Source organism: Leucopleurus acutus, assembly GCF_964270905.1.
Source record: "Leucopleurus acutus genome assembly, chromosome: 8".
In the NCBI taxonomy this organism is placed as follows: domain Eukaryota; kingdom Metazoa; phylum Chordata; class Mammalia; order Artiodactyla; family Delphinidae; genus Leucopleurus; species Leucopleurus acutus.
In genome coordinates, this window is record NC_139151.1 from 22645473 (window position 1) to 22661094 (window position 15622).

The 15622-nt window shown below is 40.4% G+C and overlaps 1 protein-coding gene across 1 annotated transcript in view; it reads right to left on the reverse strand.

Annotated features, from left to right (window-relative positions):
• Window positions 1-12639: 12639 nt before the first annotated feature.
• FDX1 (ferredoxin 1) overlaps window positions 12640-15622 on the reverse strand; it is a 35320-nt gene continuing 32337 nt past the window's right edge. The window contains exon 4 of the mRNA XM_082845167.1: window positions 12640-13477. Coding sequence (XP_082701293.1) covers window positions 13351-13477 — 127 coding nt within the window. The 3' untranslated portion in view covers window positions 12640-13350. The remainder of the gene's footprint in view (window positions 13478-15622) is intronic.

The following is a 15622-nucleotide window of genomic DNA, read 5'->3' on the forward strand; positions in this document are numbered from 1 at the left end:
TTGCTGAGGGCGTGTAATAATCCTCTCAGACAATGTAGAACCAATAAAGAACTTTCTAACTGGAAATGCCTTAGAGAGCAGTCCAACAGGCGTCATAGATAGATATGGAAACTGAACCCATAGACAGGAGGGGAAAAGGAGAGAGAAGGAAACTAAGATCTATGAAGTGCATGCATGTGCCCGCTTCAGGCTTTCTGAATGTGGAGGCCTTTTATCTAGCATGACTTTGTTCTTAATTTTGAGTGCGACCTTGGGACAAAGAAGGAAATTAGCATTCATTGTGTTCCTCAAGAACTTTGCTAGGCCCTTTATATACATTAGCATTTGATTTTCACAATAACTGCATAGGGTTTACAGAAATCATTCCTAATTTGCAGAGGATGAATCCAGGGCTTACACAGAGGTCAGGTCTCCCTGACTCGCCCACTTACTGCATGTTTGACTTTGAAAAAGGTCCTACAAGCTCTCGCCTACAAAATGATGACACTACCACGTACCTTGCAGGGTGCTTTACAAGATTAAATGGGGTCGTTTATGTGAACACCTAGCACAGAAAGCTGGGCATATGATGAGTCAGAACATCACACTTCTTTTCTCAAAACCCTCCTGTGGCTTCCATCCCACAGCAATAAAGCCGAGTCCATGCCAGCCTCCAGGGCCTGCTCCCTCTGGAAAGGCACCTTCACTCACTGACCTTTTAACCCGTCCTGGTCCTCCCCGGCCCCTGCCGCTCTCGGGCCCATCCACCTCGCTGGCATGCTCTCCACCTCAGGGACCACCTCACTTAAAATTCAGCTCTTCACTCTCCCCACCTCAATGCCTTTATCTCTCCTCTGCTTTGCTGTTCCCCAAAGCACTTACTGCCATCTAAAATATCCTATATTTTCACTTATTTTCTATCCTACCCCTGCCCTGGAAAGTAAGCTGTGAGGACAGGAATTTGGTTTTTTTTCGTTTGCTTGGTTTTTGTCCTTGCTGAATCCCCAGCACCTAGTAGATGCTCAATAAATATTTGCTAAATGAATAAATGGATATTATCTTCCTTTCTCCTTCCCTTCCTTTCTCTTTCAAGGTCACACACCTTGTTAGATCAAAAGCCTCTGCCCTTCCAAAACATGAAAAAGACAAGAACAAAACCTAACCATAAGTAACTATGAAACACGTTTAAAGGGCTCCAAGACAAAGAACATGTCCAAACCAGGAACAAGCCATGTTACCAGGGCTTCTTTATTCATACTATAACTCCTTGCTGAGTTTGGGATATTTAGGACTTTATGGCTTTTTGGTTTTGTCTTTAGTGTTCACATGGCTTATCCCCCTAGCATGAAGGCACCCACTCCCTGCCGTCCAACACTTCAGAAAAAGCATCTATTGACGGATGAGTGTGAGTCAGGCACCATGTTCTGGGCACTATGATACACAGGATGGGGCTTAGTGGCAAACAAACACCAACAGCCGGCCTCAGCACATTCTAATATGGCAAATACCCTGGGCGGGGGGGCCCAGAAAGGGGGAATTTAACCCCAGCTGGGAATCCAGAGAAGACTTCCCAGAGACATCTACAAGAGGATCAAGAGTTAGCCAGGACAGGAAGGGGCAGGAGGGTGCTCCAGGGATCAGTCTAAATGCAGTTAGGAAACTGCATGATGTATTCAAGGAACTACCAGGGAGTTTGTGCTACTAGAGCATAAGCTATGAGGCTCAGAATCTCTTACATGCTATATGCAGGGGCATGGACTTCACCTGTGGAACACGAAACGATCCGATTTGCTTGCAGACTGATCATCCTAATGGAGGATCGTTTTAATCCAGGCTTGTGGAAGGTTCCTTAGGTCTATGAAAGCAAGACTTGGTGAGATCTTGGATGACACATCTAGCCCTTTCCATATGATGACAGGAGAGGATACAGACCCTTCAGAAGCCCCCGTAGCCTGGAGGCCTTCTTAGAATCAGGCCGAATACCTAGAGAGGCTGGGTGATCCACTCCAGCCCATGGTCAGTCTGCAGGCTCACCCCAGGTCTGGCAAGTCTCCTAACACTGGAGATCCCTTAGCAAGCGAATCAACTTTGAGGCTCCTCGAAAATCAGATTCACTGAAAGAGACCCACGTTGACATTTCAGACCTTTTTGAGTATAATGTAAGTACTAATAGTTAGGACCCAACTGACTCACTTCCCAGGGATTCTTAGACCAGAGGTTGCAAGGTGGCAGCCCACTTTATCTGCTCATTGCTGTTTTATTTATCCCACATAATATTAAAAACAAAGGCTAAAACAACTTAAAATCCTTGCAAACATGTCACAGTCAGGAGAATTCACGTGAAAATCTGGGTCCCAGCTTCTCTTGGAGAAAAGAAATCTGAAAATACTGGCCTGCCTTCCGACGGGGCAACAACTGGCTGGAGTGAAATAGCAGCTGCTGCCACCCTCCTGTCCTCATCCTCCCTAGACAGGCCATGACCTCATGTGCCCTCATGTGTAGGGGAGCCTACAGGTAACTTCTGAGACTTCAGAAACTGACCCTAAACATTCTTAAATGTCTCCACCTTAGTCAAAATCATAGACCCTCATCTGCAGTCTGGGTTTATCAGGTGATCAAACTGAAAAATTCTTTCAAGACTAATGAGTCCTACCAATAAGCTCTCTCCAGCCAAGTACTCGGTGCTAATATTGGGTTAGACATGGAAGTTACCTTAGTAAAGGAGAACATAATGGGCACTAACAAAGAGGAGGAAAGAGACAAGGTAGGGTCAGGTAGGAGTCGGGGTAGGCAGAGCACCCCAAAGAATCAGATCAGAGGGCTTTAAGGAGCTGATTTAAAAAAAAAAAAAAAAAGACATGAAGTGGGGAGGGGCAGGACGGGCTGGAGAGAAGGAGCTAGTGTGGAATTAATATCTTGGCAGGAGGTGGGAGTGGGACGGGGAGGGATTCCCCTCCTTCTCAAACCTCATGGTCAAATGTTTAAAAGAAAAGCATTAATAGCCATGTACTTCTAAGTTTTATTATGAATTAGAATTTAACATGCTTGGGAGTTTGGGATGAGGTGATAAGTACAAAGTATGTTAACTTGGGCAGGGGTGAGATTTTTCCAGTTCAAAATTAATGCCCCTACAAAAAATGAGAGCAATGGAATGTTTCACCCAGATGGTTTGGCTCTTTAATATCTACAAACATCTTGAAAACACGTAAAATATTTTTCAACTTTTCTGTGCAGTTGCATTAGTTGATGACTGCTGACTTTCTTATTTCCTGTTCAGTTTTTCCTTTGCTCTCTCCCCAAACAACTTTTAGTTTGGAAGGCTGTAGTCAGTCCACAAAATTGGACTTGTGGCATAAAATCTTGTGTGGGGACTTCCCTGGTGGTCCGCCTGCCAATGCAGGGGACACGGGTTCGAGCCCTGGTCCTGGAAGATCCCACATGCTGCAGAGCAACTAAGCCCATGCGCCACAACTACTGAGCCCGCACCCCACAACTACGGAAGCCCACGTGCCTAGAGCCCGTGCTCCACAACAAGAGAAGCCACCCCAATGAGAAGCCCGTGCACCGCAAAGAAGAGTAGCCCCTTCTCGCCGCAACTAGAGAAAGTCCACGTGCAGAAACGAAGACCCAAGGCAGCCAAAAATTAAATAAATATATATATATGTGTATATATATATATATAAAACCTGTGTGGCACTTCCCTGGTGGTCCAGTGATTAAGACTCTGTTCTCCCAAAGCATGGGGCACAGGTTCAATCCCTAGTTGGGGAACTAAGATCCCACATGCCGCAAGGTGCAGCCAAAAAAATAAAAATGTTGTGTAATAATGGAGACACATGAGTGCCAACAGGTGGTTTCACAATCTAATGCGTTGTGATAAATTCTGTTATCCTGCTGCTTGGCATGAATTCTGAGCTTGAGGATGGATGTTTTGAGGTGTGCACATTAACCACATCAAGATGAGGCTCTCACCTGCAGGGGATGGGGTTTCACTGGGGCTATGTAAGAGCTCCAAGACTGCGCATGATGACTACACAAAGGTAACCAGCCGGCTGGCTGAGAGCTGCTGTAATTGTTAGACAAACGTTTTAGTCCCTGGTGGCGAAAGGAAAAGCCAGGGAAGTCAGCTTCCTACCGCCCTCTCTTCGTCCTCTACTAGAAAAGAAGCCTCCATACCCTAAAGGTGTGATCGCCAGGCAGGGCACCCCAGGACACACAGTAGAAGCTAGTAGGGCTGGTTGCCAGGGCAAAGTATGTCCATGCCCCTGCTGGGTATATGAACACTTTATTTTCAGTTTTTTACTTCTGGCAGCATCCTGAAAACAAATAATCATTCTGTCCTCCTGAAGAGTTCAACTATTTGGCAAAAGTAATAAAGACTAAAAAAAAAACACTTGAGAGTTTGTCTCCTCATCATCCTGATAAGAGCTATAACCCAAGACTTTAACCTCAAAAGCCGTTGATGGTATATAACCTTTTTGCTTTTCTGTTTGGGTTAGCGAACTCATTTAACATAATCGCATTTATTTAGTCCAAAACTCTAACCCGAGATTTTCTCCTCTCAAGCCCCTCCTATTTTTACCCCAGAAACCTTTCGGGGCACAGGGGTGGGCAAAGGAAGTAGGTCCTTTCAGAGGAGCTTCATTCAATAAATTCAACCAATATTGATTGACCACCTGTTATGCATCAGATACTCCCCTCAAGCCATTTGGAATGTAACAATGAATAAAAGAGCCTGAATTTTTTAAAAAAAAACACCACAGGAGCTATGGAGCCATGGTCTTGAAATCTGATCTTAAGTAGATCTCATCACCTGAAATTATTGTATACATGAGAATCTGACTGGCAAGTTCACTTGGTTGCCAGGACCCAGCTCAAAACTGAGCAGCCAGAGCATGGTACTCCCTATAACAAACAGAATTACAAAAATTTCCCCAAAGTGTTTTAGCTTTTGTTTGAAGAATGGTTTACCTATCATGCAAGATCTATCCAATGATCATACTTTTAAAAATTAGATTGGGCTGTCAAGAAATATGTAACAAAAATTTTTTGAGCTTGATTTAAAAACTATATTAAAACTCTTACGTATATCCCAATTTAGTGGGTGGGGAGTAAGCTGAACACGGTAGTGCTGTTACCCCTTTTAAAACAGGTTTCCATACAGCAATTTGTATTTCAGTATTATGAGGAACTATGTGGTTTGAAAGAATTGATGTTGCTCTAAAAACCAAACAAATTTTTTAACAACTTTATTGGAGTATAATTGCTTTACAATGTTGTGTTAGTTGCTGCTGTATAACAAAGTGAATCAGCTATACATATACATATATCCCCACATCCCCTCCCTCTTGCGTCTCTCTCCCACCCTCCCTATCCCACCCCTCTAGATGGTCACAGAGCACCGAGCTGATCTCCCTGTGCTATGCGGCTGCTTCCCACTAGCTATCTATTTTACATTTGGTAGTGTATATATGTCAATGCCACTCTCTCATTTGGTCCCAGCTTACCCTTCCCCCTCCCCGTGCCAAGTCCATTCTCTACAGCTGCGTCTTTATTCCTGTCCTGCCCCTAGGTTCCTCAGAACGATTAAAAAACCAATTTATATTTCCACTTTCAACAACACGTCCTTCCCTTCTTTCACTTTTATTGGAAGTTGCTCCTTGCTTTTTCTATCAAGAAAAAGGCAGAGTTATTTCCAGACCACATACACAGCTGTATTCTTATTTGCTTCCTTTTGTAGTTATTACAGCCTAGAAATTTTCAACTCATAACTACTTCTTGAGAATTTAATATATGTGGTTATCAATGGAATATGTCTCTAACATAAAATATAATAAAGCACTTCCATATTTATTGCATTTATCAGATGGGTAGTTAAGTTTAAAATTAATCCCTTTATACATCTGCTTTTTAAAAATAACTATTCTGAATATAAAAGTCAAATAATCAAGTCTCAGTTTGCAATTCATACATAATAGGAATTCTACGTTTTAATACCTAAGGGTTAAATTTTGTCAAGAAGCAACAACCAAAAACCACACAGTGCTTTCCAGTTGACAAAGGTGATTACATGCATCATTTTTGAATTTAAATAATTACTAAACTTTGTCCAGTGGATATTACTATCCGGATGAGAGAGTAGTTTGGCTGAAGTATGGGTATAATCATTTCTACTTAACAGATATGTAACCAGAGACTCAGTAGGGTTAAGTGACTATCTCAAGATGGAACATTCATGAGGAGGCATAGCCAGGCCTCAAGCGGTCACTGTACAATTTTCTATAAATTATAAAGAACTCTCATACAAATATATAGTGATCACATGTCAAAGATTTAACTCATTAGCAAGGGGATCAGCAGAATGACAAGGCTGGTTCAAAGACATAAGAAACTGATACACACACACACACGCATGCACAGAGGAGAAAAAGAATGCTGTAGTAAGACTGCAGAGATAGATACAAAACTGGATAATGCCTTACAAGGCAAGAAAACCGTAACTCTTGGAGTTACCGTTTTTAGCAAACAAATCCTTTGCAACTTATCACGCTTCTCTAAGTTACTTAACACCTAACTTCAGAGGGACCGGGTCTTAGTCAATAGTAAGTACCAAGTTAAAGTTACCTCCTCTGGAGCAGAAGTCAGCAAACTTTTACTGTATATGGCCAGAGAACAAATACTTAAGGCGTTATAGGCCATTTAGTCCCTGTCGCAACTACTCAACTCTGTTGTTGTAGCATCAAAGCAGCAATAGGCAATAAATAATGCATGAGAATGGCTATGTTGCCATAAGCCATCATTTACATAAAACAGGTGATGGGCTTGATTTGACCCACAGGATAGTTTGTCAACTCCCCTGCCCCAGAACATCAGATGATGCTTAGGTGGCTCAGTTAGGCAATCCTCTAAGTACAACTTTGAAGAGACCTGCAGTAATTTTTTTGCTTTATTTCCAAGTTTTAGATAATTTTTTTAAAACGTACCCAAAATGATAACTTTTGTAGTGCTCTTCCCGCACTACATAAGAGAGCTTACTTTGCCCTCTAAGGCTCATTCAGACTTCGGACTTCTGTTACAAAACAAAGGCTCTATTAAAGAACATTAAAACAAAATTACTGAGTGTTTTTCAACATGTCTTCAACTTGCTTAGTTTGGTAAGATTCTGTGACTCCCTACCCCTTTGCCCCAGCCCTGAAGAATGCCCATCAGGACCAACAGGAAACATAATGCCAATGAGTACTTGCTGAGCGCTATCAGAAATACAGGATGCCAGACACTTCCAAGATGAAGAAGCACTGATTTGCAGGCGTGGTCGTAACAGTGTCACATGATTCAAAGGGATGGAGTCCATGTACCACCTGTAGGACCTCAGCACTCAGACTTCAGGAACTAGTGACCTACAAGATGTAACACCCGGCAGATGGACCTGCATTCAGCTCATTCAAAAACGGTTTCAGCCAAGATGTTAAAAGAAAAAGACAAAATTTCATTCTTTCTATGGCTGAGTAGCATTCCATTGTATATGTACACTACATCTTCCTTATCCATTCATCTATTGATGAGCATTTTGGTTGCTTCCATACCTTGGCTATTATAAATAATGCTGCTATGAACACAGGGGTACACGTATCTTTTTGAATTAAGAGTTTTCATCTTTTCTGGTTATATGCCCAGGAGTGGGATTGCTGGATCATATGGTAGTTCTATTTTTACTTTTTTGAGAAACCTCCACACTGTTTTCCACAGTGGCTGCACCACCAACACTGTATAAGGGTTCCCTTTTCTCCACATCCTTGCTGACATTTGTTGTGTTCTTTTTGCTGATAGCCATTCTGACAGGTGTGAGGTGGTATCTCATTGTGGTTTTGATTTGAATTTCCCCGATTAGCATTGTTGAGCATCTTTTCGTGTGCCTGTTGGCCATGTGCAAGTCCTCTTTGGAAAAATGGCTATTCATGTCTTCTGCCCATTTTTTAATTGAATTGTTTTTTTGATGTTGATGTGTAGAGGGTGTTCATATGTTTTGGATATTAACCCCTTAGCAGTCATATCATTTGCAAATATTTTCTCCCATTCAGTAGGGTGTCTTATCATTTTGTCGATGGTTTCCTTTGCTGTGCAAAAGCTTTTAAGTTTAATTAGGTTCCATTTGTTTTTATTTTTGTTTTTGCGGTACGCGGGCCTCTCACTGTTGTGGCCTCTCCCGTTGCGGAGCACAGGCTCCGGATGCGCAGGCTCAGAGGCCATGGCTCACGGGCCCAGCCGCTCCGCGGCATGTGGCATCTTCTCGGACCAGGGCACGAACCCGCGTCCCCTGCATCGGCAGGCGGACTCTCAACCACTGCGCCACCAGGGAAGCCCCCATTTGTTTATTTTTCCTTTTATTTCTTTTGCTTTAGGAGATGGATCCAAAAAGTTTTGCAATGATTTAAGTCAAATTTTGCCATTTACAACAACAACATGGATGGACTTGGAGGATCCCATGCTAAGTGAAGTAAGACAGACAAATACTGTACGGTATCACTTACATGTGAAATCCAAAAAATACAACAAACTAGTGAATATAACAAAAAAAGAAACAGATACAGAGAACAAACTAGTGGTTACCAGTGGAGAGAGGGAAGTGGGGAGAGGCAAGATAAGGGTAGTGGATTAAGTGGTACAAACTATTATGTATAAGCTACAAGGATATATTATACAACACAGGGAATATAGCCAGTATTTTATTATAACTATAAATGGACTATAAGCTTTAGAACTGTGAATCACTACATTGTACACCTGTAACTTACAGTATATTGCACATGAACTATACTTCAGTAAAGAAAAAAAATTAAAAAGATGGCAAGTTGAACACTGTCCTTTTAAATACAGTGGAGACAGGGCTTCCCTGGTGGCGCAGTGGTTGAGAGTCCGCCTGCCGATGCAGGGGACATGGGTTCGTGCCCTGGTCCGGGAAGATCCCACATGCTGTGGAGCGTCTGGGCCCATGAGCCATGGCCGCTGAGCCTGCATGTCCGGAGCCTGTGTTCCGCAACAGGAGAGGCCACAACAGTGAGAGGTCCGCGTACCACAAAAAAAAAATAAAAACAAATGTATATATATATGTCCGGAGCCTGTGTTCCGCAACAGGAGAGGCCACAACAGTGAGAGGTCCGCGTACCACAAAAAAAAAAATAAAAACAAATATATATATATATATATATATATATAGTGCAGACTACCTGACCTCTCAAGAAAACACTCGTATGTATCCGGACTCCTGTTAAGAGTTAAGGTTCAGGCACAGGCTGAATGTAATCTCATCAATAGCAGGTGACTGCCAAAGAGCAAAATGCTAGAAGCATAAGACCAGGTTTTGATTAATTCAACTATGTATTATATACCTACTGTGGGCTAAATACCACAAAAGAAACTGCAGTTACAAAGTTGAACAAAACCTAATCTTTACTCTTAAAAAGCTTAACCTATCAGGAGAAAAATGTAGGAAGTGCCACATGTAACAAATACTAAAAAGGACAGTCTGAGACAGAGGACTGGGAAAGATGAGGGAGCAGTGAAACTCACTGGGGTAAATCAAACTGAGTGTTAATGGCTTCAGAAATGATTAGCAGACAAAGGAAGCCAGAAAGGCACAATGGCTCTGCTTAATTTTATAAACTATTACCAAATCAAGTCTAAAAATTAAATGACAAATAATACATCCAGATAATAAGATAAGCAAATGGGAGTCAAAAGGAAAGAGGAATAAGACATTGATTAGGTTATTACCAACAGTTTTTGGAGAGGTAATGCCTCTCATTGTAAAGATCTTTCCCACCAACTTCTCTCTTAAGTTGCTTCTGGTAGACTTAAATTATCTTTTAACTTCCTATTTCTGTTGTTATAGCCACATTTATTTCTGTCTGCAAGTGATCATGCCTTCCTCCCGCCAGCTGGTTTTCTAATTTTTCAGCTTCTAGAAACTTTTAAACAGAAGAAAATCTGATAAAAATAACTTGATATCATGTGATGTGTTGACATATTAAAGGAATCCTGTTGTTGCTTAACCAAGATCATACTTCTATTCTTAAATGTTTCTCCAATAGGAAACAAAGTTTATGTGTAATGTTTGAACATCTCTGAATGGTTTACACTTAGAATAAAGTTTCACAGGCTATTTTTAGAAATGTAATACAATTATTTGTCTTTTCATTTAGAGTGCTATTATCCTATAAATAAGAAAGCCATTTAAGAAATTCTGATCCCAAAATGTGGTTTACCACAAAATTTCAAGTAGTTTAAAAAAAGGAAAGCAATTAAAAGAGTTGTAAAAAGGAAGAAAAAGAAAAGATGGGAAAACATATACTGAATCTAAATTTCCCTTAGAAAACATTTTTCCAAGTGAAACGTAATTATTCTATTGCTGAATGACCATTATAAAAAATCACATGGATCACCATATGATACTTAAATTTAAAAACAGGAAAGCAGTCCTTTAAGACAAAAATTAGACAGTATTTTCACACTGAAAGTTAAGCAAAACGTTTTGGAAATTTTTAGAATGGTTCACTTAAAAACAAATTCAGCAATTCTGAATTACTTATATAATTACAGGCTGGTTTTATCTGTGAAAACCAAATACAACATTAAGTATTAGCATGTAACCAACAATTATATGGAGTACTATACCAAAGGAAGATGCCTTTCTTGATGACAAAAATGACAGAGAGATGTAAACCAAAATTATACAGCATTGAAAGGAAACCCACCACTCTTCCCTCTGATTTAAATCAACTGTCAAGAAACTGCAAGGAGTCAGAGAATAAAACAAATGAACCGTCATAACAAAGAAGACACAAGAATCTTCTGAAACACAATACAAGAATAAAATCCTACCCCTCTTCAAAAGTTTAGAACACTGTTAGTAAAAGGCCCATTTTCACAGGCAATGATGTGCCAGTAAATTAATCTGAAAATAACGGTTACTGTGATGGCTTTAAAACATGTCTGCAAATTCTTTGACACCCCTCAATTCAAATGATGGGTCAGACTTGATGCCTCACTTCTAATGAAAAAAACGGGCAGAAGTGATACTGTGTGACGGTCAGCTTCTGCCTAGCAATGCTTATACGCTCTCTTAGGGCACTGGCACTCAGAAGCCAGCCACCATGTTGTGAGGAAGCCCAGGCCACGTGCAGGGGCCATACACGGGTGTTTCAGTCAACAGCCCCTGCTAGACCCCCAGCTGATACCAGCATCAACTTGCTAGTCACATGAGGAAATCATAAGCCTTCAGATGATTCCAGCACCTGGCCCTGAAGTCCTCTAGCTTAGGCCACAGACATCATGAAGCAGAGATGAGCCACCCCTGCTCTGCATTCTCTGAATTCCTGACCCATAGAAACAGAGACAATAAAATTGCAGCAATAGATAACTGAATAACATTACCTAGAACGCACACACATCAAACATGGATTTCTTTTTGAAACTGAAAAAATAACTTTTATACAAAACAATTATAGGATATATGCTCCACTTAGTAAGTTTAGTAGGTTTTATTTAAGTAATACAATTAAACTTCATTAATAAGAAGCTCTCTTAATTTGAAATCTGAGACAATTAGACTAAAGTTTAGAGTCTTTAGCTGGATGCCATCATTAAAGTGCTCTGGAAAGGAGAATTTAGGGAATCCATGCAAGAATACGAGGAGAATATGGAAGCTAACTAAGAGGTCAGATTGTTTTGAAGTACTCTAACAGTGGAACACTCTCCACAAAGAAGGCACTCGATGGTTATCAAGTGTCAAATGAACATTAGAAGCCCTGAGTTCTTCCTTAATCACTTTATACATGCTAATTAGTTTAAAAGTATTCTATTTGGCAAATTGGTCAGTTTCGTTGCAGCAAATGGTTTGTGCATACATATATTTTATCTTTTCCTAATAAAAGGTGAGCTCCCGGGGCTTCCCTGGTGGCGCGGTGGTTGAGAGTCTGCCTGCCGATGCAGGGGACATGGGATCGTGCCCCGGTCCAGGAAGATCCCACATGCTGCGAAGCGGCTAGGCCCGTGAGCCATGGTCGCTGGGCCTGCACGTCCGGAGCCTGTGCTCCTCAACGGGAGAGGCCACAACAGTGAGAGGCCCGTGTACCGCAAAAAAATAAAATAAAATAAAAGGTGAGCTCCCTGAGGGCATTCCTGATCGTGTTCATCTCTGTACCCCAATGGACATAACACAACGTTGTAGGTCCAACACCATACTTGACAAATATTTGTGCAAATGCTCAAAGTGCACAGATGTACCTGAAGCTAACTCAACTTTATAATTCACTTTTAACTAGTTTTTTCTGCCCTTTCCCACCATTAGTCCAAACTAATGTTTTATTATACTTCCAAGAGCATACTTAGTACCCCTTTATTATCATTTACCAGTGTATTCACAGTAAAGATAAAGTACAAAGGTCTGCCATGCACAGACAGTGATCTGAGGTGTTCGAGCCCACCCCCCTCCAGGACCGTGCCCATCGTGCTCAGTGCACACTGTGAGGCTCTGTCCTCACCGAGGGGATGGCAGCCCACTCGCTTCCTTCTGCAGCTCAGGACAGAGAAAACCTAATCCATAAGATGTCCATTCTGTCACAGGCATTATTTTTAAAAGATTACAAAGACAGGCCATTCTGATTAGGATAAAAAAATAAAGACATGTAATTTTTAGTTTATTTCTCCAGTTCAGTCAGAACTGACACCAAACATCTTTGACAGCACTCCATAACCTGTGCTCAGTCGTTGCTCAGCACATTACCTGTGCTTTCACTGAATCAAAATTTTGGAATAATGGTTTATAAGGTCATACCTATCTTTGAAATTAATCAGCTTACTGAGCAATTAAATACACATCCATACACATTCACATTTAACTACAGCTATGACATTCCTAATTTCTCCACTTTCGATCTCAACACATAACTTGTAATAACAAGATACAGTTCTAGTACTGACCTTCTAATTTGTTGTATGGCCCTAGACAAGCCATTTTACATCTCTGCCTCCACCACGTCTAACAGAGATAATGATACCTTTTTTTAACCTATTTTGTAGGTAAGTAGGCATAAGATTTATGTGAAAACATTTTGCTAATGTTGCTAATCAAACACAGGTAAAATATATAAGGTTTTATCATATTAACTACTTTCTAATATTTGATTTGTTTTTATAATTTAATCAAAATAAACATGACATTCTTTCAGAACTACAAAATTCAGCAGTTACACAAGGTGAATTAAAGTAATAAATCTAGTCATAATAATAAATGCATTCATCCATGTTCTCATTTAATTACATTAAGAAATAATAATTATAAAAATAGGTAAAATGTTGTGAAAATATTCCTATTTATTCTCGCTTAGAGGAGTTCATGCCCATATCAATGGACTCTCTGGCATCAGACACAGCATCAGGTACTCGAACAGTCATATTGTCCATAGCCTTTGTCAAACAGATTTGGCAGCCCAACCGCGATCTGTATAAAAAGGGGGGGAGGTATGATTTAGTATTAAGTATATATTATTCACAAAGCAATGCAGTTACCAGGACCTTTTCTTACCCAAAGCATAGGGATTTATTTACCTTTTAAATTTCCATTAAGTAGAAAAAGATACATCCAACCCTTTCAACTAGAGGATAACAGAATGTAAATATGAAAAACAAAAAGTGTGATATGCCAAAGCTTCATTTTAATCTTTCTACTAATTGTTTCACTGGAACTACTGCTTTTTTGGTGACAGGACTGACAAGCAATGAAATGATGAGAAGGCACAACAGTGGAGGAGAGAATTGAGGTTTTAGCAATGCCAAGAGAATGACTAATCAATTCCCAGATAATTAAAACCATACAGTCTATGAAAGAAAGCTACACTTTTTAAAGCCTTTAAAACAAGAAATTTGGAATAAACACATAGATGTAAGTCATCAATTATCAGATGCATATTTTTCCCACAATTTTAACATCTCTGAAACCAAATGCATCTTAAAATCAATGCCATCTTACAATCACAGCTACACTGTGAGGTAGCAGTCACATCAGAGATGTCTCTTCAATTGAGTTATGGGAAGTATGTTAATATTATGTGTTGAATTTCATTACCATTCAAAATAAGTCCAAAAAGATTACAAAACAAAAATTAACAATACAGAGACCCAGCATAAATTGATATTAGGAAAGTAAATATTTGTCATTGGAAGAATAACTGTAATTCCATTTTCTTTTATTTTTTTCAGTATTGTGACCAATTTTATTTATATTTTCCTTTTAAGACAGTGATGTACAAATCTGTCTAAATAGTTCTAAATCTAAGTATAAATAGCTCTTTCAATATGCATAAAACGTTAAGTGATAAGATCATTTTACACCATATTTTAATCAGCAGAACTTTTTCCTTCTTAATGGCACATAAAAATAAATACTATATTAGTCTTATAATCAAACTGCCTTCAATTTGATGGAATGTGGTATGTAGGTCTTGGTTTTGTCAACATATTCGGCAAGCACCTGCTGAGCATCAAAAGGCACAGAACTAAATGTCAGTGGGTTTGCAAAAGAACAGCAACTCACTTCGATCCTTACTGAACACCTCTTACATGCTGGGTGCCAGGGATGCAGGGGTTAGAGCCAAACAGACCAGTAGTACAGAATCCAGCACTGAACATGACATGTTCACAAGCAACTTTCTCAACCATGCCAAATATTAGTTTCCCAACCTCATCCTAAACATGGATAATAAGTGGGCTCCTCACAGGACTGCCATAAGGATTAGTTGCTAATATCAGTATTAAGGCATGAACTTTCAATCAAATAGAAGAGCTGAGACACATTTGCAGATAATTAACATGTGAGACTCTGACAAATGCCACAGAGAGAGAAAGCTGAAAGAGCTGAGGAGAAAGCACTGACTTCTGAAGGGGGAGATGGTGTTTCTAATGAAGGCTGGCTAGAACTTAAGAGGAGAAAGGCATTTGAGGCAAAGCTAATAGGGATTCAAGGCATGTTTGAGGCAATATGGGTTTTTGGCCTGGCTGCTGTGCAGGACAGACGAGGACAGGGGAGTGATGGGCTAGAAAGGTGGCCAAGCCATGGACAGCTCTGAACACCAGTGAAGGGGTTCAGGTTTTTACTGGTGAGCAATGAGGGACCACTGGGAGGTTTCTGAGTAAGGAGTAAGTACTACTGCCATGGGAAATATTGATTGCTGATAGAAAAAAATCCCCTTTTACCAATAATTCCTATTTGTTGAATAGAAACAGCCCTGACAATACTCAATTATGCATTAAACTCTGTCTGCAAGAGAAAAAATAAGGCAAGCCAATTTAGACAAATTCATTAGGACTGCGGTGAGCCCTAGAGAGACTGTTCGTTACTCTTGGTGTCCATACAAAGATGAGTAGGGTAATGCTAGCCTTCAAGGAAATTTTAGTAAGGGGAACAGGACAGAAAGAGCTACCAGTGATACAGGGCAGAATAAAGTAAGTGTAGTAACAGAAGAACAAGAACTGTGTGGGGGAACACAGGGAGGGGTGGCACCGAAAGCCCTTGCTGGTTCTATAACCCTAGAAGATAAGGCAGTGGCACTGTGGCTGTTCTCACTCCCCTACTTCCTCCTGGAAGGTC